The 26,142-nt window shown below is 36.4% G+C and overlaps 2 protein-coding genes across 2 annotated transcripts; one reads left to right on the top strand and one right to left on the bottom strand.

Moving 5' to 3' along the window:
* The first annotated feature begins 1,370 nt into the window (after positions 1 to 1,370).
* LOC117981975 (protein takeout-like) lies at positions 1,371 to 6,608 on the top strand. The gene is made up of 6 exons (XM_069509822.1): positions 1,371 to 1,526; positions 1,624 to 1,713; positions 2,501 to 2,648; positions 3,896 to 4,029; positions 4,985 to 5,137; positions 5,815 to 6,608. Exons 1-6 carry the CDS (start codon positions 1,457 to 1,459, stop codon positions 5,958 to 5,960), a joined length of 741 nt encoding a protein of 246 aa, XP_069365923.1. The 5' UTR covers positions 1,371 to 1,456; the 3' UTR covers positions 5,961 to 6,608.
* LOC117997366 (protein takeout-like) lies at positions 6,446 to 25,301 on the bottom strand. Its single transcript, XM_034985634.2, has 5 exons — positions 24,714 to 25,301; positions 12,304 to 12,544; positions 10,694 to 10,827; positions 8,267 to 8,416; positions 6,446 to 7,567 (listed from the first exon to the last, which is right to left on the bottom strand). The coding sequence occupies exons 1-5, from the start codon at positions 24,808 to 24,810 to the stop codon at positions 7,416 to 7,418; spliced, it is 774 nt and encodes a 257-aa protein (XP_034841525.1). The 5' UTR covers positions 24,811 to 25,301; the 3' UTR covers positions 6,446 to 7,415.
* Between the last annotated feature and the right edge of the window lie 841 nt (positions 25,302 to 26,142).

The raw sequence follows: 26,142 nt of genomic DNA, 5'->3' as shown, positions 1-26,142 counted from the left end.
GATCAGGAGATTTTTCTCCGTGTGTCTTGTTCATTTTTCCACTTCAAATTGATGCCACCAATAGGTACCTGTCAAACATTACACTAAAACAAACTATGTAGTGTGTACAAACGCCAATGCTTATGCTTGTACCACTTTTCCGAAGTATGCCAGCGTGTCGTGCGGTCACAGGCCTACAAATTCGTTACGTCATCCAAATTACAACATTGCACTTCGATGAATGTGCTACTTTAACATTGCATTCTATTTAGGGCTTTATCTTACTGAGTTTATGGTTGAGATTAATTTGTGTGTTTTTAGGTTTTCTGGTGTAAAGTTACCTGTCGCCATTTTATAAAAGTGCATGCAAAATTGCACTGTCATGGTGACCATGGAGAATTGTGAGCCAAATAAGTCTGAAACTAAATCTAAATTGTCTCTCGGGTCGGTCTCAGCACTAGAATGATTGATTGATATAAGAGCTGGGTACCTATAAAATAAAAAAAATAATAGCGAAATCTTTAGGTACCTACATATAAAAAGACTTTTCCTTGATGGTTATGAACCTGTTTTGACAATAACTTCCTTTCATGATGCACTCGCTGAAAGGATTTTTGGAAATTTTTGGAAATTCTACCCCTTAGAGGTGTGGATATAGAATATTTGGATGAAAGTCTGTAATTTTTCAATTTTTCTACCCATGAAAATTAGTACGTATTTGGGCTTTCGGTTAAAACTTCAGTAAATTATGCCACCACCACACTTTTTAAAAATTCCGTTCGAACAACGAGTAGGTAGGTAATATTATTAAATATACTTATACAAAATTTTTGAGCTTTATATTATACTCCCCAGACCCCAGTTCCCACTTCCCAGTAGGTATTAATTGATATTTTTTATTCGTATAAGTAATGAATATACAATTTGGCCTAAATAATATGTTTACGGTGTGAATTTGGCAATAATTTACATTGTGCGTAGGTACCTACCTAAATTGTTTTGTAAAAGAATTTACTGTGCTGCTGTTTAAATGCTTCAATTCAAGTACCTAATACTTACGTGCTGGTCTGGTTGAACATTTTTCTCTGGTACTTAATTGAGATAAGTAATTAATGAGCAGAAAAATAAGTAAATAACGATACTTAACGATACAGAAGAGTGAATAGGCATCTTCTAGGTAAACGCGTCCCATCTTGGGTCACATCATCACTTACCATCAGGTGAGATTGTGGTCAAGCGTATACCTATAATGAATTTAAAAAAAACATAGGTATTACATACAATAATAAGGATTATGAAACAGTAGAACGTGTGATAAGATCTTGAGATTAGAATAATATTTCGACATCATCATCACGTCTCTTAAAAAAATGTATTTAAAAGAAAAAGAAATTGAATTACATCTTAATGTAACCGGTAATCTAAAAGTCTATTGATTGATATTAATAATAACAAAACAAAATTTAAACTTTAAAAAATGTGGAGATTCTTGTGTTTATTAAGTGTGGTGAATTTAGTCTATGGCGATGAGAAAAGTTTTATAAACTGTAAGTATTTTATCTATTTCTGTTTTCGTCGGGATTTTTTGAAAACTTTTAAATTAAAGAACCATAGTAGGTAATTCCAAAAAAATATGTATTTCAGTCGGTAGTTTCGTCTGTCCTCGGGAGGACAAAGCTCTGGGGAAATGTCTTCGAGATGCACTGAACGCCTACATACCGCAATTAGCAACAGGTACGCACGATATATTTGTATTAAGTTCAATTTTCTTTAGGTACCTTTTTTAAAAACTTATAGACTAGCGCTTGGCTGCAATCAGACCTGGTGGCAAATGATGATGCAGCTTAAGATGGAGCGCGCTTGCCTCGAAGATGCCTATTCACTCTTGACGTGAAGGTACCCATATTATAATTGGAGGGGAAAACTGATGCTGAAAGGGTGGTCCAAATCAACCTTCCTGCCTTGCATGTACCTACCTACTTATTATTTTTTCAAGGTTTTGTGTGGTTGCCAATAAACTTAAACAGTGAAAGTTTTTGGATAAGGTACGAGAATAACCCATAATATCGAATATGAAGGTTTACACGGCTCTGATTAGAATATTCAGAAACGTAAAATATTGTCAGCTATTTAGAATTTAGGGCTTCATCTCTATTATTGTGATTTATATTCTCATTTGTGATTTGACATTACTTCTGTCGAAATAGGATTATCCCATTGGACTATGAGACTTTATTTTGCCGTTTTCCTATTGCGATTAGGGTGATTTAACTTAACTCCAGTTATAAACTAAATATATAAAACGACAAGGTAACTGACTGACTGATCTATCAACGCACAGTTCAAACTACTGGACGGATCGGACTAAAATTTGGCATGCAGATAGCTATAATGACGTACACATTCACTTAGAAAGAATTTTTTGAAAATTCAACCCTTAGGGGTTGAATTTCCACGCGGACGAAATCGCGAGCATAAGCTAGTAATAACTATATTCTTTGGTCTCTATGATAATTTACAGGTCTGCCTGAATACGGTATACCACCATGCGAACCACTGGTTGTTCCAACGCTAGCCATCCAGCAGTCCGCCGGCCCCATATCCATCACATCCTCCTTCAGCGATGTCACTGTACGAGGTCCTTCACGGATGCGAGTTAAGCATCTCGAGTAAGTTCTGCATTTATTGTACCTTGTGATGGGTCGATCATGATGATGATTCTGGTTAGAAATATGAATAGTACCTACAACCGACTTTGCTTTTTTGATCGTCAAAGTTTGACAGTACCTATCCGTAATGTAACTTTAATCGCCGGATATGGAATTGACTCCTAGAAAACAAAGTTAATTACTTAGGTATAACTTACGTTAAATAACTTAAGGCAACATCAGTTCAGCTTACAGAATACAGAAACGAGTACTTACTGTTAAGTTTGCAAAACGTTTAGGACATGCGAACCACGCACATAAATCATCGTGCAATTACATCACTCATTATGCATTTCATCATAATTATAAATGTAACTGATCGACAAGTAGCGATTGTTGAGGAAATAGTCGGTGAAAAATTTTAAAGGTCAAAATTTACTCACTTATTATTGAGTAGCTGTGTAAACTGTAAAGCGTTTAAAAATCGTTGCATGCATGTGCCGCGATGATAGATCATACGAGTATTATGAGTTTATGAGTTCTGTTTAATATGCCGGTTTCTTGCTCTTCCCGGTAGAATTTGCTTTCCGAACCAGAGAATAGAGTACCTATTGACGTTGCTACATGCATGCATGTCAAATAAGTATCCATGGGATAAAGACCTTTGAATTTGAATTAATAATATATTTTGTACTTAGCAATAGAAAATTTAAAAAAAACAATTGCAGCGCACCCTAGTGTTCTTAAATTGCACACTATACCTACAAACCTGCTGTTAACAATAAGATATCAATGTTATACCCAAAATCACATCAAAATCAGTCTAGTAGCTAGGAAAAAACCTATTCATTAGCATACTCGTGCCCTGCATAATTTGGATGCGTTCTGCAGTGGGTGAAGACAAATCAATTTCGTAGTTCTTAGATCAATTTCACTTGCTGGAGATTGCAGAATTTTGCTAAATGTAGAACATATCGACGTGGTTAGATTGGATCCTTTTTATCTTCTTCTTCTTCTTCGTCGTAAAATTCTTGGCGGGTCATAAAGAAGTAATATCGTTCAGGGGCAGATGCTGTGCACCTCGGACAGCCCGTGGCCGGTGCATGGGCGAGTCGGTCCCTTGCACGAGTTTACAAGGCTGTGTAAACTCGTGCAAGGGACCGAGTCGCCCATGCACCGGCCCGTCGCCGTCGCATAGGCGACCTCGATTCTTCGGCCTCTGGTGTCCTGCACTTTGCCCTTTTTTTCTTATATTTTCTTGACTTCAGGGTGGACTCACAGAACCATTCGGTGGTCGCTACGCTACACATACCTGAGCTCAAGATGAAGGGTGACTACAGCCTGAAAGGCCAGCTCTTGATGCTACCAATAGAAGGAAATGGAAAATTCTCAGCAAAATACGGTAATTTTAACATCCTTTCGGATTTTTTAGTCCATCCCTATTTTGTGAAATCGTATTTTATGAAGCTTAAACACACAGACGAAGTCACGATCCCCTGCTAATATGATGAAATTTTTGATTGATGCATTGTTATCTTCGATCAATTTTAGCCAATAATAAGAGAGTGTAAGCGGATAAGGTAATGAACGCTTTGATTGCATGAAAGTTTCGTAGTATTTACTGATGATAAATTATTTATTTTATTTGAATCAGCCTCGCAACTTTTGCCTTCATGCAAATAGATTACCGAAAATAAAATGTGTAGGTACATATATTTTACAAGAAAATAACACTTAGATTTAAATAATTATTTTCATATCGTTCTCAACCGATAGACGTCCTCTGCTAGACATAAGCCTCTTGTTAAGACATAGGACCTCCACACCGCATGGTCTTGCATCACCTGAATCCAACGGCACCTTGCGATGTAGTCAATTCACCTAGTGTAGGGTCTGCCAACGCTGCAATTTCCGGTGCAAGGTCGCTATTCCAGCTTTTCGTGACCCTAACGTCTATCGGTCCTTCGAACTATTTTTTATTAATGTGATATCTTTTTACGGAATATAGCAATTAAGGCAATTTTAATATTCTTCTTCTTTCTAAATATAGAAAAGGAAAATGTGACTGACTGACTGACTGATCTATCAACGCACAGCTCAAAATACTGAACGGATCGGGCTGAAATTTGGCATGCAGATAGCTATTATGACGTGGCATCCGCTAAGAAAGGATTTTTGAAAATTCAACCTCTAAGGGGGTGAAATAGGTTTGAAATTTGAGTAGTCCACGCGGATGAAGTCGCGAGCATAAGCTAGTTAATGATATAAATACTTACCTACTAAGGGTGATGCTCCTTGGAACAAAGAACTTTCGTCCTCATTAACTCTTTATTATTATAATTAATTTATGAATGCAGGTGACATCGATGCAACAGTGACGATAGTTCTGGGTCGCACACCTAAAGAAAACGCAGCAGACGCCCTTGCTTGCAAAAGCCTTGATGTCAAATTCCATATAAAAAAAGCTGCTATGGAATTGAACAACCTGTTTGGAGGAGACGATGATTTAGGTAAGGTAACTTAGGTTACAGATTAATTTTTAAACTAATCTTATTTAGGTTTTAAGAAATCTCTGAAATATCAATTCAGGCATTAGCTTTGCTGTAGGCTTACCTTAACCAAAGGGGTATGGTTTTAGATTACTTAATAAAAACTGCCATATCCCTTCCAGATTAGCCCACTTCCATCTTAGACTACATCACCACTTGTCACCAGGTGAGCTTGTAGTCAAGGGCTAACTTATATCTGAATTTAAAAAAAAAATGTTGGTTTGTCGGATCAACGTGATTTTTTGCAGGGATATAGTTACGGCGAGTGACATAAAAGCTACTTTTAATCCTGAAAAATCAAAGAGTCCATATTATGGGATTTTTGAAAGCCTGCACGCGGTCTGCATCAGCTAATGAATAATACAACATTAACATTTGATTGCGATCTCACCTGACGGTACTTAGAAGCGCGGAACCTTGAGCCTCAATAGCTCAACGGTTAAAGGTGCGGACTGAAATCCGAAAGGTCGCCGGTTCAAATCCCACCCATTGCATTATTGTCAACACCTACTCCTAGCACAAGCTTCTTGCTTAATTGGAGGGGAAAGGAGAATGTTAGTCAAGGGCCATGGCTAATAGTTTAAAAATAAAATCTAGAACTAATTTGAGATTTTTAAATGGTAATCATTTGTTTTCAGGAAGAGCCATGAACAAATTTCTGAATGAAAACTGGGAGCCACTAATAGTAGAACTTCAAGTACCGATGGAGGAAGCTTTGAGGGATTTCCTGAAACCGTTAGCAGACCACGCTTTCGGCACAATGGATGCTGACGACATATTATAATATATAAAATAGCATGCATGTAATAAATACGAAATTTAAATTTCATCAGAACTTGGATCTCGATACTCTCGCAATCAACTTAAGTATTATTTTGTCAATATTTAATCAAGAAAACAATCGCTACTAGTCGTTAGTTATAAAAAGTGATATTATGTATTACATTAATTTTATTAGTTACTAGCTTATTCCCGCGACTACATCCGCGTGGACCCCACGCGAACACAAATTTCCAACCCCTATTTTACCCCATTAGGGGTTGAATTTTCAAAAATCCTTTCTTGGAGGAGGCCTACGTCATAATAGCTGTTATTTGCATGCCAAATTTCAGCCCGACCCGTCCAGTAGTTTGAGCTGTGCGTTGATAGATAAGTCAGTCAGTCAGTCACCTTTTCCTCTTATATATTTAGATGTTTGTAATATTATTGTAATGAGTCGTGATTGGGGTAAATATAGTATTGTACACTTTAGAAATGATGCGAGTCATAATATAGTTATGAAATTATTTATTGCGTTAATAATATCACGAATACTTTTACTTTGTAATTCTATAATCATCACGACGTCTTAACGTTACTATAATCAAATAAATCGTATTTATAAAATACCTTATTTTACTAAATAAATAATAAAGCTTAACATTAGTCTCAAGTACAAGATTTTATGTCTTTTATCTTCAGTAGGATTAATGCAATTATTTCACCTTCAAAATAGAGACATTAATATAATACAATAATTAATGTTTGGATCACAGAATTTGGAAAAGCCGTAACTTTATTGGCCAATCAAAAATTCTATGCACATTGTTGGGCATTGAATTTTGACGTAGCTTATGTGGCACAAGTCACATGAAATAATATTAAAAATAGTAAATGATCAAATATTGTTAAAACCTTAGGTTAAAACACTATACCAGATACTCATTTGTAACCAAAACAAAAGAGTGTGACATACACAACATCATACTAATGTAGAGCCAACGAAAGATTGCGTTTTTGTCGTTTCGATAGCCGATATCAAAGTACGAAGTTCGAGAGGGTACATAATATTATTTTGTGTGTTACTGACAGAAGTCAAAAACGCAATCTCTCGTTGGCTCTATAATAGCAAAGACATATCCTAGGGCCTAGGCCATAACATAATATATCGTCAAAAATATTTATGCTACATTTGATTTAACAAAATTTTATGATTATTATTTACTAGACAATCTTTTGAAAGAGAAATTTTGATACTTTTTTTACTATTTATAATTTATATGATAGTGTTTTTATCTACACTTCAAAGAAATTTCTAAATATTTTAATATACATATCACAAATTTCTGACTTCCTGGGAATCGCGCCCGGACGCCTTGACGGATTTTTGATATGGTATTAAAAAAAAATAGAATTTATGATATTCGTACCTTATCTTGTACTTTAAAGTCATAAGTCATTCATTGATCACATCACACCACTAGACTGTGAGCCAAACGTCGATTGGTATTCTCTCGAAGGCAGCGTTGAGGAAGACGCGGAAATGCTTCGCGATGGCCGCGGAAGCTGCCGGTCTCATCTCGTCAATGATTTCAGCCGCGTTGTTATTTAAGAACTGATTCATCGCCTCACCTGAAATTTAGGGTATTTGAAGATAATTATTTAATGAATCAATTTGTGTAAAAAATGAGGAAAGAAGTAGAAATAGGTTGCAAAAAAAGGTGGTAGAAATGTTACCCCTTGTTAATCGCTTGTTTACTAAAATAACCGTCAAAGCTGAGATAGGCGGAGATATCATTAGCAGACTAATTAAACTATTGATAGAGCATGTGAAAATTATCTCGTCATCTATCAATAATCTGATTGATCTGTTGAAGAAATCTTCGCTCATCTCCGCCTTGGTGGAAACCGGGTCTAAATGTGCCTGTGCCTGTTACCTGGACCTATCTTAGCACGAAGACACATTCTGGAGAAGGACATACTATAGGTTATTTATTATATTCCGCCATTGTTTTCATAATAAGACGACATATTTAATTATGTTTATGAAAAGTCTCGTAAGTTAAATAAGAGCTTCGCTTTTTAAGTAGGTAACTATCTGTTTTGTCATTTGCAGTAGATACAAACGCAATGCCATATGTTAAATAAAATCCATGACTATCTATGACATGGGGTGACATGTTTACTATGTGACCAAACCCCTCCAAACAAAATTGATTAAAAAAAAATTAAAATATCAATTTGTTCAGTATTTAGGTCCCAGTCAGAAGATTTGAACCCTGATTGAAAATAACAAAATGAAAGGTCTAAAGTATTAAGATATCAACTTACCAATAACACTGCCGTGATTTACGGTGTCCCTGACCTTGAAGCGTGAGCTCTTCAGCTTAAAATCCACCTGCATGCGGTCAGCCGTCATGTACTTCACTGCCTGCCTCTCGATCTCCTTGCCGAAAATCTTTATTATTGCTACCACGTCATCTGCAACAGATATAAGCATTGAAAATCCGTTGTTTGTTTAAAAATCTTCTACACAAATAAGAAGACTAATAACGTTCGTTTTTAATATTCAATTTACCCTATCTGTTATCTGTATATAAGTTATTTTATAGCAACGTTATTATAAAAAACTGTGTGGTCTTTTTCAACCGACTTCAAAAAAAGGAGGAGGTTCTCAATTCGTCGGAATCTTTTTATTATTTTTTATGTATGTTTCCCGATTACTCGAAGACTCCTGGACCGATTTTGAAAATTCTTTTTTTGTTTGAAAGGGTATACTTCAAAGTTGGTCCCATTTAAATTTGGTGAAGATCTGATGAACATCTTCGAAGATAGATAATGCAACTCCTCAACGGATAAGAGTAAATTGCTCGCGATCAGTGTAATAGCTTAGTAATCAGTAGATTTTTAACATAATACCATGCATAATATAGCATAATACCATGGGGCCACTAAAAATTGTGAAATAATTTTTTTTTACAAAAAAAATAAAAACCGACTTCGATACACAAACACTAAAAATTTAAAAATAATTTAATTTATTACCCAATATATTATGTATACAAGAGTTGATATAGTTCCATAATAATATTTTTTGGTGCCGGTGCCAATTAGCTTCAGCTGCGCGAATCGTCTAGACTTCGAATTTTTATGAGACTCCACAATGGCACCTCATTGGCATCGAAGTCGGTTTTTATTTTTTTGTAATTGACAAATAAAAACGTTTCTAAGTAACTTAGCTACATACCTACTATAGATAGATAACATATTGAAAACGGACGCTATCTCGACTGACTGATATATATCATCACAAACGAACCGATGGGGTTTAAAACTTTAAATTTTGGAAGTAGGACACACCAAGAGAGGATTTTGGGAAATTCCATCACTAATGAGATAAAATTTTCTATGAAAGTCTAAAAAAACTCTAAGGGGATAACTCATCGTTTGATTGAAACAATTTTCATCGGACATCTTTTCCAGTGGTTACGATAGTGTAATTAGTGAACAATAGTATCACGCTAGCCTGAAATAAGACAGACTCATACCTGACGCAAAAGCTGTGATAGGAGGTCGGGGGTTCGATCCCAGGTACGCACCTCTAACTTTTCGGAGATATGTACGTTTGAAGTAATTATATATCACTTGCTTTAACGGTGAAGGAAAACATCGCGAGGAAACCTGCATGCCTGAGAGTTCTCCATAATGTTCTCAAAGGTGTGTGAAGTCTACCAATCCGCACAATAATATGGCCAGCGTGGACTATGGACTATGGCAAAAACCCTTCTCACTCTGAGAGGAGACCCGTGCACTGTAGTGAGCCGACGATGGGTTGATCATGATACCTGACGCAGGTCATAATTTTATACACTCAAGTATGGGTTCAACCCTGAGTCAGTAATCAAAATAAATATGTAAATCACTTTTTTATCTTTCTTGAGTTTTTTTAGTTAAAATAAGCGCAATTAATGATTTAACTTTTAATAAAAACAAAGTAGGTGAATAGTAATAACGGATCAAGGCGCCTCGTTTAATTGCTTTATCCAGACCAAATAAGAATACGTAAAAACAACCTCAGTTCCGTGTCAAGTAAAAAGTAATTATCTCAAACCTTGTGCAGGAGACGCGGCCTTGAATTTATTTTAATAAAAAATAAAAAAACAACTTATTAAGTTATATTTATTTAAGAACTGGTCATTGGCAATCGAATACTATCTAAAAACTTGCAGGTAAAAACTGCCTATATTATCGGTGTTCGGTATGCACTTTACATACACTGTACATTACCAAATATCTGATGATACCCGCGTCCACATGATTGTTTTTTAATTCCCTGAATTCATGATTAAAAGTACCCTATATCAACGGATGCAAGCATGCAAGCTATCTTTGTACCAAAAGACGAAATATGTCGGATAAGCCGTGAAAACGTAGCAAACAGATAGTCACACTTTCCCATTAGTATTAAGACGTATGACTTTTTTTTGATTTTTTCTAAATTTATAGACTAGCGCTAGGCTGCAATCAGGCCTGGTGGCAAGTGATGACGCAGCCTAAGGTGGAGAGCGTTGGCCTAGAAGTTGCCTCTTCACTCTTGACTTGAAAATACCCATATTATTTATTGAAAGGGTAGTAGTATCTTAGCGGTTAGAATTAGAAATAAGGAGGCAAATCGCTTCGTACGTACCCGTTTAATATGGAGAACTCTATATCACGAAACCGTACGTGGCTAATGTAATAGAAAATTAGGACACTTACTGAATGAAGCCCAGAAGTCGCCCTGAGAGCGTACAGGGAACAACAGCACCTGTCCGGAGACTTCGTAGCGGCCACTGACTTCAATGCGGGGCAGAACCAGCCCCATGTCTATACGCAGCTTCCTCAGATCAGATCTGAAACGTTTCATAGGAACAAGTTAGACGTATTATGTAGTTTTCGAGACGGCCGTGGCAGGCGGAGAGCGTTAGGTTTTGGGTTACATTCACGTCTGGGTTTGGGAAATTGCATTGCATCAATTAGTAAATTAGGTCTCTCATGTCATAAATTAAGTCTTAAGCGAGGCTTCGCTAAAACGTTAAGTTAAGCGTTACAATTAATTATTTATTTTTTCTTAACAACACAGCTTGTTGCATGTAAGTACTGTAAAATATTTTGTTCATAATAATTTTGGCTTGACTTTAGAGAGGTTTTGCTAAATGGTCGTATATTATTATTTAACTCCTAGATAGAACATGAGAGCCAAACTACATATTTGGTTTGACTGTCTTACAAAAATCTTTAACATAACAAAGAGTCGATCTTGACCTGAATAGTGTAAAATTTTGAATGAATCTGCACACGTAAGATTATTATTACCATAATACCGCCTATTGCATCGCATTACATTTACAGGTATGTACCTAGTTATAATAGCCATACTACACTGGGTAAGTGTGTCAAAATATGTCGCTGGTGATTATTACTAGCCAACTGGCTACCCACAATAATTTGAGACGGCATAGACAATCATATTATAGATCTACCGCATTGTATCTTGAAAATCCGCTTCTTTATTTTCTACTTATCCAACTCTTTTGTAGATACTAATTAATATTTGACGGCGATTTTCGGATTTTAAAATAGAGGCGAGACAATACTTATTCATCAATAGTTATATTATTATAAAGAGGTAAAATTAGTTTGTGAGTTTGTGTGTAGGTGGTAATCTGAGGAACTAATGACCTGATTCTGAAAAAATATTCATTATATTTTCATATTTTATTGGAAATAACGGGTAAGTGCCTACCTGTTTTCACAGTAAAATATGTCATCAAACCACAAAATAAGCCTATTGTCATAAGATAGCCACTATCCTCGAGTGCTAGGTATGCTATAAATTATATACACGGACAAAATGGTCAGCTGTGATAGCCTAGCGGTTAGGACGTCCGCCTTCTACTCGAAGGTCGGGGGTTCGATCCTGGGAACGCACCTCTAACTTTTCGGAGTTTTGTGCGTTTTAAGTAATTAAATATAACGGTGAAGGAAAACATCGTGAATAAACCTGCATGCCTGACAGTTCTCCATAATGTTCTCAAAGGTGTGTGAAGTCTACCAATCCGCACATGGCCAGCGTGGTAGACTATGGCCAAACCCCCGGCTCACTCTGAGAGGAGACCCGTGTTTTGTAGTGAGCCGGCGATGGGTTGATCATGATGATAATGATGTCCTGTTTATTCCAATTTCTATAGTTTCTAAAAGGATTTTGGTTTACAATGATGATGTAACTTAATTTATTATTACTTTGTAACTACAATTTTGGTACATGAAAAATAAAAATAAAATAAATAAATAAATAGGATAAAAATATGTATTTCAGTCACACGTACCTGATTTTAGTAACAGTGTAATTACTAGGTCCAATCACGGTGATGTTGCTAAAAGTAGCTCTTACTCGTACGGGGCCAGCCTCGTTCTCCATCGTCAGTCGGTCTATGAGCAAGGGTTCCACTGCTGGTACGTCCAGGTCTGGTAGACCCCTCGCGAGGTACGGCCGTAAGTGGTTGAAGGATCTTTTGATGCAAGTGTCTAGTTGGGGATCACTCCGGCTGCATGGTAATAGGTATTCCGCTGTAAATGAAGCGTTATGGTCTTACTAATTTTGTTACTCATATAGAAATGGGTTAGGTTAGTTATTTATTCCAAACTAATGTCATGTACATCATCTATTGTATCTATTATTAAAATCTTAAATATATAAAAGGAAAAGGTGACTGATCTATCAACGCACAGCTCAAACTACTGGACAGATCGGGCTGAAATTTGGCATGCAGATAGCTATTACGACGTAGGCATCCGCTAAGAAAGGATTTTGAAAATTCAACTCCTAAGGGGGTGAAATAGGGGTTTGAAATTTTTGTAGTCCACGCGGACGAAGTCCCGAGCATAAGCTAGTGTAAAATGTATAAAAGTAAGTTATTTACTAAATGAATTTGTCACTTTTAATTTATAGCTGTACCTACAAAGTATGGATTATGAAAGCTTTTAAACGTACTTGTAAAAATTATACCTACGTACGTTTTGAAGTGAAACAATTCAAAGTGACCTGTAGGTTAAACTAAACCCTACTGAAAGTAGACTGGCTAGCTGTCAGTCTTATCCAAGTATACAGAGCTTATAACTTGAACTTGAACGCTCACAATTTGTATAACAAACTCTTGCACAAGGTCACTGGTTATATAAGCAGCTCATGTAATGCAGTAAAGAACGGCCCGGAAACCTACTTGTGACGAAAACTGGCCTGCGCGACATTCAAGTGTCGTACTTGAAAATATTTCATCAAAATACCTATATTAAAGTCTTTTTATTCAAGCACTCAAGCATTTAAAGCAATGTACTTTGTCTTTAAATCCTAGAAATTGACTTGGGTACCAGAAGCGTGAATTTTTATTTTTAACAATGATTAAATAAATCAAAAAAATTCTAGCACGCTTTTTCCATGCAAGCGTAGTTTGGTTCCTCTTTATTTGCTTGTAGCAACTAACAGGTTGGGTGCAAATCATATTTTAAATGTTTAAATCCAACAGACTTAACTAATAAATGCCAATTTTTGTCTTTCTATTATCAGTAATCTGATATTCAAAAGACAAAATGCACTGCTCATTGGTGAGCATTTTTCTATCAATGCCTGCTTATATGCTAATTAGTATGATAAAATCACAAACTTCCAAAGATAACATGAGAATCACTCTACTGTAAGTGTAACACGCTGTAACACAATAATTATTGTTCAACGTAATAGTTAATACAGTTAGTGTGGCTACAAGTCCGTGGCCGAGAGGAAAACTAATTGTTTCCTCTTGACATGAAACCATGGGCCGTTTCGTCAGACAAGCTCTCTTTCTCCAGTCGTTCCTCCATTTCTGACAATCGTGATTCTGGTGTTGTTGAAACTTCATACGCATTGTTGCTTCCATCGGCTTCTATCGGAGGCCAGTTGCACTGGGAGTCCCTCAGCTGGTCAGGTCATCTGACTGGCGAGCGGGCAACCAGAGTACACATACGAGTACTAATAATATAAAGGGGAAGTGTGTCTGTCTGTTGCCCTTTAACCGAGTTTGGAGAAATTTGGAACACCAGTACTGTGCGCACAAAAAGAGTAGGTATAGTCCAATCTGAAGTTGCAACCTGGCGGTTTGCGCAGGTCACAGACAAGACAATGAATAAAATTCACAAGCTCGGCTAAGATCTGTTTTATACAAAACGCAGTCATACGAGGCGAATTCAGATTTAACTTCTAGTTTTTCACTACGTATATAGCTTGCATCCCTGAGACGGACATAGTTTACCAGAACATCGAAGAGATCCCACGGGATTTTTAAAAACTTTACCGAAATAACAAAGTTGTCGCAAAGCCGACATAACAAATCTCTACGTTCACATTGTGCTTGGATACTTTTTACAATGCCTTTTCAAACATTGAGATCAATAGTAATTTAATTCAGGGTTTTCCATGTCACCCAGTCAAACAAATTTTTGCGCAACGGATCAGCCTGGCTGTCCAGCGCGGAAATGCAGCCAGTATTCTTGGCACCATTTCACGCGGGCATGATTTGTATAGTAATTAGATAAGGCTAGCTTTAACTTTTATTGTAATATTTTCATTAAAAAAGAGCAATAAATGATTTAAAAAAAATTATAATTTGTATCTATGTTTGTTTGACTGGGCATTTCTATTCGCAATGCAAAGAAACATATGCCAATCTAAGTAAAAAAAAACACTATTCAATTCATAGGTTAGTTTTTATCAAAATGTGTCCCAACTACATGGGAGGTAAGTTTGGGCAAGCCCGTAAATCAAAATTCACCTTAACCTACACAGCTCATAGGCGAATTAGATAGATAAGTATTTATCAACATAGGGTATCCGGCGAGCCTTTGATCGTGAGATTACTACAGAAAATCATTTCGCAAGGTGCAAGAGTGTCAAGGCTCCAATGCGACGGTTTGCGGTCAGATTCGAAGTGAATTTGGAAACTGAGAGAAATTATCTTGTACTCTGAGGTTATGACTAATCCTTCGCGATTTGATGGTAATTTCGCTAAATGAGTCTAATTGGGCGGTGATGTTTCTTGTGCAATAAGGCAATGATCATTAGCGGATATTTGCAATTTTGTTGCTTGGAAGTTTTCAGGACCTCTCTAATGGGAATGGCCCTCTTCAAAATTTGCAAGATTCTTACTTTAATTCCTATTTGGATCGCTTCATTCGCACAGTTATGTTGTTGTTTGACCTGTTACTTAAATTGCCTCAGGTTTATAAGTTTTACATAGAATTAGTAAGTAGGTATAACAATCAATCTTAAATTTATAAAAAGAAAAGCTGACTGACTGACTGACCTATCAACGCACAGCTCAAACTACTAGACGGGTCGAGCTATATTTTTGCACGCTGATGGCTATTTATACATCGATGCTATTATGACGCAGAAGAAGAAAGGATTTTGAAAAATTCAACCCCAAAGAGGGTAAAATAGGAGTTTGAAATTTGTGTAGTCCACACAGACAAAGTCGCGGGCATAAGCTAGTAAAATTTTAATGAGAGATTAAAAAGTTGCACAGTCCCTGACTTCGCGGGCATAAGCTAGTAAATTTTTTATATGAGAGATTAAAAAGTTGCACAGGCCCTGACTTAATATTAAGGTAAGAGATATCCGGTCTATAGGTCAATGTCGATTTTATTTTATGGTCACACGTGATGGACAATAGTATGACCCAATAGCTCATCCCTTATTTACGAACGAATTCACGGCACGCATTGCACATTAAAATTTATGCTGCCCATACAAAGAACCGCAAGGTTGGAAACTGGTCATCTCTTTGCCGAACAATATCGATGGTAAATGACCGCGACTTCGCCTAAACATAACCTGGATTTGAAATCTGTGTAGTTTATATTATTTATTTATTTATTAAGCCTTTATTGCTGATAGTTTTTTTTCAATAATTATCTAAAATTTTAGTCTTAAAATATAAAATTTGTTTAGTCCTTTAGCTATCAGCGTGTCCTCTCGACACATAGGCCTCTTCCAGTAACTTCCACCTTTGCCTGTCACACACTGTCCTTTTCCATGTGTGTAGTTTAGTTATTAATTTATTTATTCGTAACTCGTAGTACATGATATAAAAAACGGAAGTCTTTGGAGAATTATCATTGTCTTATTTGTCGCATCAACATATTTTTAATTACTTACTTTTAGTAAACATTTCTTTGTTATGAACCAAGGACGATAGACTAATTTGTATTAATAGTTACAAGTGATTTTTGAATATTAAGCATAATCTATAAAACAAAGAAGTATAACTGTTATGACTTATGACTTGCTAAGCGTACTTAATTGTTCAAAGTTATAACTTCATTTATCTTCTATTTATATGCTTTAATAGCTGCTACCCATAAATTAGCTAATTTTAAGTACATAATTAAAATATACTGATTATTTATTTTTCGTAAGATCAGTACCAGATAAATGGGAAAAAATAGCTAGTAGGTCTGTAAAATAATAAAATCTTTAACAAAAACATACGTAGAGGAAACTAGAAACTGAAAAGCGAAAAACAAAATAAAACTTTTTAGACCTATAATTTAACGACCTTCATTGGTTGTTTATGGGATGTATCTATTCAATAACAAAGAATTATCGATATCGGACTACTCTGTAAAAATTTACGATTACTAGAGAACTTCCTCCTTTTTTGTCGGTTAAAAATAGCTTCTGTCATAAATAATGAATACCCAGTAACAATTCCAATAAATATCGTTTGTTCTCCAGCTAATAGCCTATTGTCATGCGAATTTGGTTTCACTGATCATGCACTGATCCTTTTATTTTTATATAGGTACTTACTGATTGTTCTGATCAATGAGCAATTTGTTTCAATCGTAAATATATTTTTCAGAAAATATTTCCTTAAAATATACATTTACTACCACGACCACCCACGACTTGTCCGCGTGGATGAAGTTTTCAAAAATCCCGTGAAAAGTTTTACCTATCACTGTGTTTCAAACATTTTTTTCTATGGTTTTATTTATTGTTAAAGTTGTATCCTACTAAATGATGCATATATAAATTAATTCGTGTGAATTTAGGTTTTTTTTTAAATCCTGTTGGATCTTTTTGATTTTCCGGGATAAAAAGTAGACTATATTCGTGTCCGGGCTGCACTCTATTTCTGAGCCAAATAGGTAGGTAGATTATGTCCTCGATTTCTTTCACGTGGATTTAGGTTTTTAAAAATCTCGTAAGAACTCTTTGATTTTCGGGACAAAATGTAGCCCATGTCCATCCTTGTGGTGCAAGCTATCTCCTTCACTTTTCGATTAATCGGATAGGCTATGAAAAGCTAACAGACAGGCAGCTATACATTTTCGCAATATTAGTATGGATTAGAATGGATTATTCTTTGATCAGAGTTATGCGACTGGTCATTTGTTTTCCTGGATACAAGGCTCTTCAAACAGATTGCATTAGGCCTACTATAATATTATTAATAAGAAGCTCTAAGATGGGTCATACAAGGATGTTGGCGCGTCGTGCTTTGAATTACAATTAATTTGGAGTCTTTGTGTATTCTGCTAGAAATATATACGTGCGATGATTCAAGTAATAACTAGATATGTAAGAATAAAAATTTGTAAGCAAAACAGTACAGTAATTTTCCATATATTCACTACTTGGCTATAGTCAAAGACGTGAAGAGTGACATAGGCTACTACTTTTTATCCCGGTAAATTACCCACTGGATTTTTAAAAATCTAAATCCATGGGTACGAAGTCGCAGGCATCAGCTAGTAAGCATTCATCTCAAAAACTCATTAAAAAATCTAATTTTTATTTCTGACAATTAATTTGTAGGCCCAACGTGTACCCTACAGTGCCTTGTTGACCTACAGCTATCTAGGACCTAGGTCATTTAGCTGCGCATCGTGAGGTCCTGGGTTCGAGACTTGGGTTGGCTAAAACACTATTGAATTTTCTGTAAAGAAAAACTTAATAGCGGCCCGGAATTGAATGTTGGTGTTGTACAACACCCTCGTACTTCGGAGAGCACTAAAGCTGACTCCGGTCGTGTCGGATTGCCGTGTGCACCAGTGTTTGTGCACACAAATGTGCATGCTAATATCTCCTGCATATTTGGCTAATGCCAGCGGAGTGTATGCCCTCCAGCACGATGGACCGACGATATAAAGAGGCTGGCGGGAAGTGGCTGGATGAGGAAGGCTGAGGACCGGGTGTGGTGGCGCCCTTTAGGGAAGGCCTATGTCCAACAGTGGATGCCCACAGGCTGATGATGATGATGATAATGATGATGATGATTTGGCTAATCTTGCTTGTGATTGGCTGTGGTGCCCAAAATTCGGCCATGTTGTTTCTTAGACCAACAAAATGTTCCAGTGACCTGTTTTTTTATTCAGATACAATTAGCCCTTGACTGCAATCTCACCTGGTGGTAAGTGATGATGCAATCTAAGATGGAAGCGGGCTAACCTGGAAGAGCTATGGCAGTTTTTGTTAAACCCATGCCCCTTTGGTTTCTACATGGCATCGTAAAGGAACGCTAAATCGCTTGGCGGCACGGCTTTGCCGATAGGGTGGTAACTAGCCACGCCGAAGCCTTCCACCAGACCAGACCAGAAATTTAGAAAACATAAAATACTAAACCCCTGCCAGGAATGAAACCCTCCCGGGTTCGATTCCTGGCAGGGGTTTACTCCTACTAATATTACCACAATGCTTACCACTGCGCCAGTAAGGTCGTCAAAAATAAACTATTTTTTTGTTTGAAACGTACGTCATTTATCTAGATACCTAGTCTACTGATTATTTATTTATCTACATACATAGATAACATGTAGATGTCAACTTACATATTTTAATAAGTAATCAACTTAATGACTGCCAATTATTAACAAACACGCAAGCTTCCTGGTGGACAACATTATTATGTTTGCTATGTTTTGTGTTTTTAGTGGACAGCGTCTTTTATTTCTCTTTTAGTTTGAGGCGCCGCGCGCCGTCCTAATTTGCAACGATCGTACGATGGCGCGATGCGTTCTCATCGTGCGATTAAAATGATCGTACGATGATCCAACAGGGGTGTCCTAATAGATCGCGCCAACTTTAAAAAACCCATTAGTGTAGAAAAAAGATTGGTACTAACGCTTAGGTAAGTTTTTATTTTTATTATGTACTAGATGATGCCCGCGCCTTCGTCCGCGTGGATTTCGGTTTTTTTTAAATCCCGTGGGAGCTTTTTTCCGGGATAAAAAATTGCCTATATAAATTTCCGCGATGCAAGCAACCTCTGTACTTACCCATATAAATCGGCTAAACGGATGGGTCTTTAAGAATCCCGTGGGGACTCTTGATTTTCCGGCATAAAAAGTAGCCTATGTCCTTTCCCGGGTAGTAGGTAAGTAGGGCAAGGTAGCTCTGTAGCAAATTTCATCAAAAACGATTAATCTGTTGGGCCGAGAAATGCTATCAAATAGACAGACAGACAGACAACACTTTCGCATATATTTATATGGATATTTGTATGCTTTTTTATGTATTACTTTAATTGTAAGTATGTTATTATTTCATGTCATAAATATGAAAAATTAAAAAAAGACTTCTATAAACACTAAAATTATAAAATTGTTAATGACGATGACGATGACTAATTAGGACACTTAAAAGAGATGTCGGTAAATTTGATTATGTGATCGTAAGATGAAACTCATTGTACGATCGTTTTTAATCATTGCCTGTGCTCATGCGTTGGCTTGCGAGCTTCAATTAGGACACTGAAGATATCTGCATGTTTGAAGTTTGAACTCAATCGTGCGACGCCGACGTCGTCGAATGCATCGATCATCGTACGATCGTTGCCAATTAGGACGACCGGTAAGGGGGTAGTTTGAAACGGTAGTTTAAAACTAGCGAGGTAGGTAGCTGGGTACTTCTATGTATTTCTTATCTTGAGTTTTTGATAGTCTTTTGAATAAAAATTACTTACGTTATTTATTATTTTTGTCTGAATAGATGCGATTCCAGTTATTTGCCAAAGACGCCAAGATTTCTTAGCTCAGCGCTGTTCATGTAATAATCATAAAAGTAACAGATCTGAAGACGCATTTTTGGGTCAAGATTGCTACAATGTATAATTTATGGTAACCCTAACAGACCACAGTGACCGGTTCCATTCCAACTTACAATACCTACGCAAGACTCTGCAAACATGGGGTCCGCACAAACATTATGTCTGCCATGTTTCGACAGCTCGAAAGTGACCTTGGCACAAATAGCTCGTGGAATTGAATTTTTCTAAGAGCCGACCACCGACGATCGTAAAGAACAAACGGCTATCTACAAAAACGCTTTTTTTTCAGGAGAGCATTTTGACGCAAAACTCAAATGCAATTCAAAACTATATTATCTAGGAAATTTTATTAATTAGAATAAATAAAGTAGATATATTTATTCACTTAGTAAGAACAAATATTTAGTCAATAATAAATGTATCACATTATCGATTTATTGAAACTGTTATTATTTTAAATTAAGGACAAGCAAATATTAATACTAAATAATATGATCTTTAAAAATAACGAGACATTTCACCTGGTGATAGAAGGGCTGGCTCATTTTTTGCGCACGGATCAGCCTGGCTGTCCAGCGTGGAAATGCAGCCAGTATTATTGGCACCATTCCACGCGGGCATGATTTGTGTAGTAATTAGATAGGTTTTGTTGTAATATTTTGTATCTTGAACCAAATATATAATTATTTATATAATATGAAACTCGTACATATATTTATTATATTGTAGTAGTACCTACTTGGTCATTTTTTGAAAAATGGGCGTAGTTGTCTTTTATACATTTAGATAAAAAAATTTACAAAAAAAATAAAAACCGACTTCGTTACATAAACACTAAAAATTGAAAAATAATTTAATTTATTACCGAATATATTATGTATACAAGAGTTAATATAGTTCCATAATAATACTTTTTGGTGCCGGTGCACTTATCCGTTGAGGAGTTCCAGTATCTATCTTCGAAGATGTTCATCAGATCTTCACCAAATTGAAATGGGACCAACTTTGAAGTATACCCTTTTAAACAAAAAAAGAATTTTCAAAATCGGTCCAGGCGTTTTTGAGTAATCGGGGAACATACATAAAAAAAAAAAAATAAAAAAAAAAAAAGATTCCGACGAATTGAGAACCTCCTCCTTTTTTTGAAGTCGGTTAAAAATATCGAGAAATATTTTCTTTGTCAGAAAAAATCCTATGATCGAATTCTAAGTTCATTTATAGAAACAGTGAATTTCGTCCAAATTGTAGTTGACCGTTTGTTCTTTGGCGACCACACACAATGGCCAAATGATCCTCATTAGTTTGTCAGCCTGTCTCATGGTGATTTTCTGTGACCTTGTATTATAATCTTCCCCAATTATAGTCACGATTTACGCAATATGAAACAGCTGTCTCTCACGTGTCTGAGAAGCTTGACTTCTTTTGTGTTACGAGATGAATATAAATACTTAACCTACTGTCACCTGTGGTAGTTTTAAAATTATTATGACGGAAGGACCTGGGAACCCACCGTATCATTATAGTAAGAAAACTCCTACCATTATGTGATTAATTGAAAGAATACACAACCCTTAGCAATGAGAAAAACGACGCACATAGAGAGTCAAATATTACGCAGGAAATTCATATATCTAGGAAGACAGAAAATATCTTCTTCCTTACCTTATCCCCACTTTACGTGGGGTCGGCACAACATGTCTTCTTCTTCCACAGACTTCTGTCATCCGTTAACGTATTCTCCACCCCTTTTTTTAGGAAGACACAAAATAGGTATCAAGAAACTAAACAAATTGACTATCTCGTACGTAATCTTCATCAATGGGTAAATTAAATACAACTTTTTACTAAGAAGGTGCAATTGTCAAATCATATTAGCCTGAATCTTACTCTTAATATAGGTACTATCAGCTACTCATCCAATATAAGAAGCTCATATGCAAACAGTTAAAAAGTAGTTTGTATGATCAAGCTGATGTAGCTTCATACAAATTGAAAGATTTATAACTACTTGAATTTATGTGTTGCCTGCATTACGGGTAAAAGCTTAGCTGGTAATTATCTGGCTAATAACACATAGGTGTTTTTGATATAACCTTGAACTACTAGTCAGGATATTTTTACAAAACTAACAAGGGTAATTATGCGGTAATAATTGCTGGTTTAACAACGCAGTAAATACGTAGATATTATTGGATATAAATAAAAGTAATATGTTCTTACTTAGTTTAAGTTGCGGAAAATCTAATAAACAAACTATTAGGTAGGTACTTATCCATTTCAAGTGATTTTAAGCTCAGAACAAATACCTGATTTTAAATAACAACTAATGGTTAGGTAAACCGATATTCAAGATGTGATTGTATTCCCTATACTTACATTATATTACTATTAATCAGCATATTTACCATTTATCTACATATACTTAGGTAGGTAACTAAACAATAACTAACTTACCTACTAACTGACTCATCAACGCCCTGAAACCTATTAAGTTGAAATTTTGCACAGAAGTTCCCTCTACACATTTAGACAAGGAATGGCGCCAGATTTTTGAAATTTTCACGGTATAAAACCCTTATGTACCTTAACCTTAACCCTAAATGTAAACCCTTTTTAAACCTACCCTAGGTTTAAAAAGGGTTTACATTTTCCTCAAACGAAGCCGCTAGTACTCGCTTGTAACTCGTACCTACTTTAGAAGTGCGAAACCTATTTAAAAGTGTGGCCTTCACTTTTGTCGTGATAGCGATACAAGCCTTTTTTGTATTTTGTATATTTAACTAGCTTATGCTCCCGACTTCGTCCGCGTGGACTACAAAAATGTTTAAACTCCTATTTCACCCCTCTAGGGGTTGAATTTTCAAAAATCCTTGCTTAACGGATGCCTACGTCATAATAGCTATCTCTATCCCAAATTTCAGCCCGATCCGTCCAGTAGTTTGACCTGTGTGTTGATAGCTGATCAGTCAGTCAATCAGTCACCTTTTCCTTTTATAATTTTAGATAAGGTAAGGTAAATGTCTAGTTTTCATGACAGTTATTACGATGCGAACAGTTAAAAGGTCTGGTTATCTTAAATTAGGAAATTAAGTATATCTAGTTGATTTGTTAGGACCCTTAAAAGTTAACATTATTTGTGTGTGCATCTGCCCTTTGATAAGATGGGAAATTAATGTAGTGTTTTGACGACCTCCTCGGCGCAATGGCAAGCATCATCATCATCATGATCCACCCATCGCCGGCTCACCGCAGAGCAAGGGTCTCCTCTCAGAGTGAGAAGGGTTTGGCCATAGTCTACCACGCTGGCCATGTGCAGATTGGTAGACTTCACACACCTTTGAGAACATTATGGAGGCATAACTCTCAGGCATGCAGGTTTCCACACGATGTTTTCCTTCACCGTTAAAGCAAGTGATATTTAATTACTTAAAAACGCACATAACTCCGAAAAGTTAGAGGTGTGTGCCCGGGATCGAACCTCCAACTTCCGAGTAGTAGGCGGACGTCCTAACCACTAGGCTAGCACAGCTGGCGCGCTCACACTAGGCTACAGCTGTGGTAAGCGCTGTTGGCTTATCAGTGGGAGGTCTCGGGTTCGATTCCCGGCAGGGGTTTGGAATTTTATAATTTCTAAATGTCTGGTCTGTCGGATGATTCTCTAACTCAGTGTCTAAATTTGTACGATAGCCACCGAGCTCATTTTTTAATCCGTTGAAGGATTACTACGAAAAAATATTTTACTACCATCCAGTGAAGCAGCAATGTAGAACCAACCAACCTCGGTGGCTATCATTCTGTGTTAGACACTGAGTTAGCGAATCACCTAACAAGGGCTGGTGGGAAGCTTCGGCCGTGCTTAGTTACCACCCTACCGGCAAAATTGTGCCGCCAAGCGATTTAGCATTTCGGTAGAAACCAAAGGGGTGTGGGTATAATAAAAACTGCCATGCCCCTTCCAGGTTAGCCCGCTTCCATCTTAGACTGCATCGTCACTTACCACCAGGTGAGATTGCAGTCAAGGGTTAATTTGTATCTGAATAATAATAAAATGTTTCCATACGAGAGAGAACCAAATTACGTTAGTAATTTCATAATTTGTATCTTTAATAATGTCGACCAAATCAATTAAATTGTAATTCCGATTAAAAATATCGAGATTAGCATTTCTGTATAGTGACTTGAGATAGGTAATAGATGTATTACTAACATAATAACAAAACGCAACAAGGCAAAGGTCGTAGTTTTCTCATCACAATTCACTGAGTTGCCAAACGCACTATATTTCAACATTTTAAACTGCGTGTAGTCAACGACAAGAACACGAAACCCGAAAGACACTAGTTGCAAAACAGATATTTTAATACAATAAGTGTTCTGACATTGCAGATCTTTATATAATTCAATGTCTCGATGTTAACACCTTGTATTCAGTGATAAAAATCCTAATTATATTCAAAAGCTGATGAGAAAATTTAAGTACTTTTATTAGTTTTTTTTAAAACCTGACGTTTTCTTGCTATTTGAAACTTGAAACCTGTTGTTTTTGCAGGCCGCACACCGGTCATCTTACCTCCTTTTGCATTGTACATTGTTGCACTCCTCAAATTAAGATCCTCCTAATTGATAATCGATTAAAAATGTATTGCACTTACGCAGAGTGGGTATGTTATCATTCTCCGCAGCCTCTCCATTGTGACAGATGATGGTAAAGCAGAAGACGAGGAATGTTTTGAAAATTCGCCGTGCCATTTTCTTTTTTATTCGAGTTTAGCTGTTTTCTTTTCGTTTTAAGAAGTCCTAGTCGGTTGGATTCCTTATTGATAACAGTTCAGGAACACAAACGTTTTGACACACTTTTTCGAGTTTAATTTTTTTTTTAGTTTTTTTAATTCGGCCGCGTCCGTTGTTCCGCGGAATCAGCTGGCAATAGGCGACTGGTCGGTCGATGGGCGGACGGACGCGCGTCTCATTTTGTTTGAAGTGAAAGCATCAAGCGTTGTGTTTTATTCGGGCATGGTTTTCGACATACCTCAGCCTCAGCCTCAGCTCCCCCCTCGCCATTCAGGTACCTGTTCACAAACACCACGTGCAGGACACGGCATGAGCAGTACTTTTTATTTTATTCCTTAGGACTAACTTGTCAAAGTTAGCCCTTAACTGCGCTCTTATCTGGTGGTGCGTCTTTGCCGGTAAGATTGCTCCCAATCACCTATTTACAGTATTTACACACTTACACCATTTTCTGCGTAAGGGAAGTGGTCAAAAGTTATATAGAAGAATATTTAATGAAGTATTCATAAACTTCAAAGACAAAAATTCTAAACAAGCTAGAGGAAAATGATTTTTATACATGACTATTGACGCACAAAAATCATACTAAGAATATCCCCTTTTGCTTCTAAAAAATCGTAAATGCTACGACATGGTAGGTTCGACAACAGTCCAACAGGTGGAATTTTGGCCTACGAACGTTCAGATTTCAGGGTTTACCCACTACAGTTCCCAATAAATTAAAATAAAGTTTTTACTTCATTAAAATATTTTCAATTCTTAATGACAATACATTTAATTTTTTTAATTAGGTAACCTGGCAAAATTTTGACGCATATGTAGCTATACTTATCTAATTACCTTGCAAAAGGAAGATTAAAAATAAAAGCAGTCTGCAGTCAGTCTTTATTTTAACCAAGAATAACTTTAGAGCTAGTGATTACTACTTAAATATTAAGTAGGTATATATAGGTACATTTATGGTACACTACATAATACCCACGACTTTGTCCGCGTGGATATAGATTTTTAAATCCCGTAGGAACTCTTTGATGTCCGTCTCCGGGATGTAAATTGTAAGCTAACGCTGAACTTTTCATCAAAATCAGATAAACTGTTAGGCTGTCTGTCTATCTCTGTCTGTCTGTCTGTCTGAGAGTTGTGAAAACTCGAACACAGACATAGCAAGACACAAAAATTTTAAAGTAAAATATGAAAATATGAAAGTATGGATTGATAACTTATTTCTCAATGTAGAAAATATAAGTATCATGTATGAATAAGGAAGTATATATACAGATTAGTACATAT

This window comes from Maniola hyperantus, chromosome 4 (genome assembly GCF_902806685.2).
Source record: "Maniola hyperantus chromosome 4, iAphHyp1.2, whole genome shotgun sequence".
In the NCBI taxonomy this organism is placed as follows: Eukaryota; Metazoa; Arthropoda; class Insecta; order Lepidoptera; family Nymphalidae; genus Maniola; species Maniola hyperantus.
The sequence above is the reverse complement of the archived record's forward strand: the minus strand, read 5'-3'. Positions and strand labels throughout refer to the sequence as shown.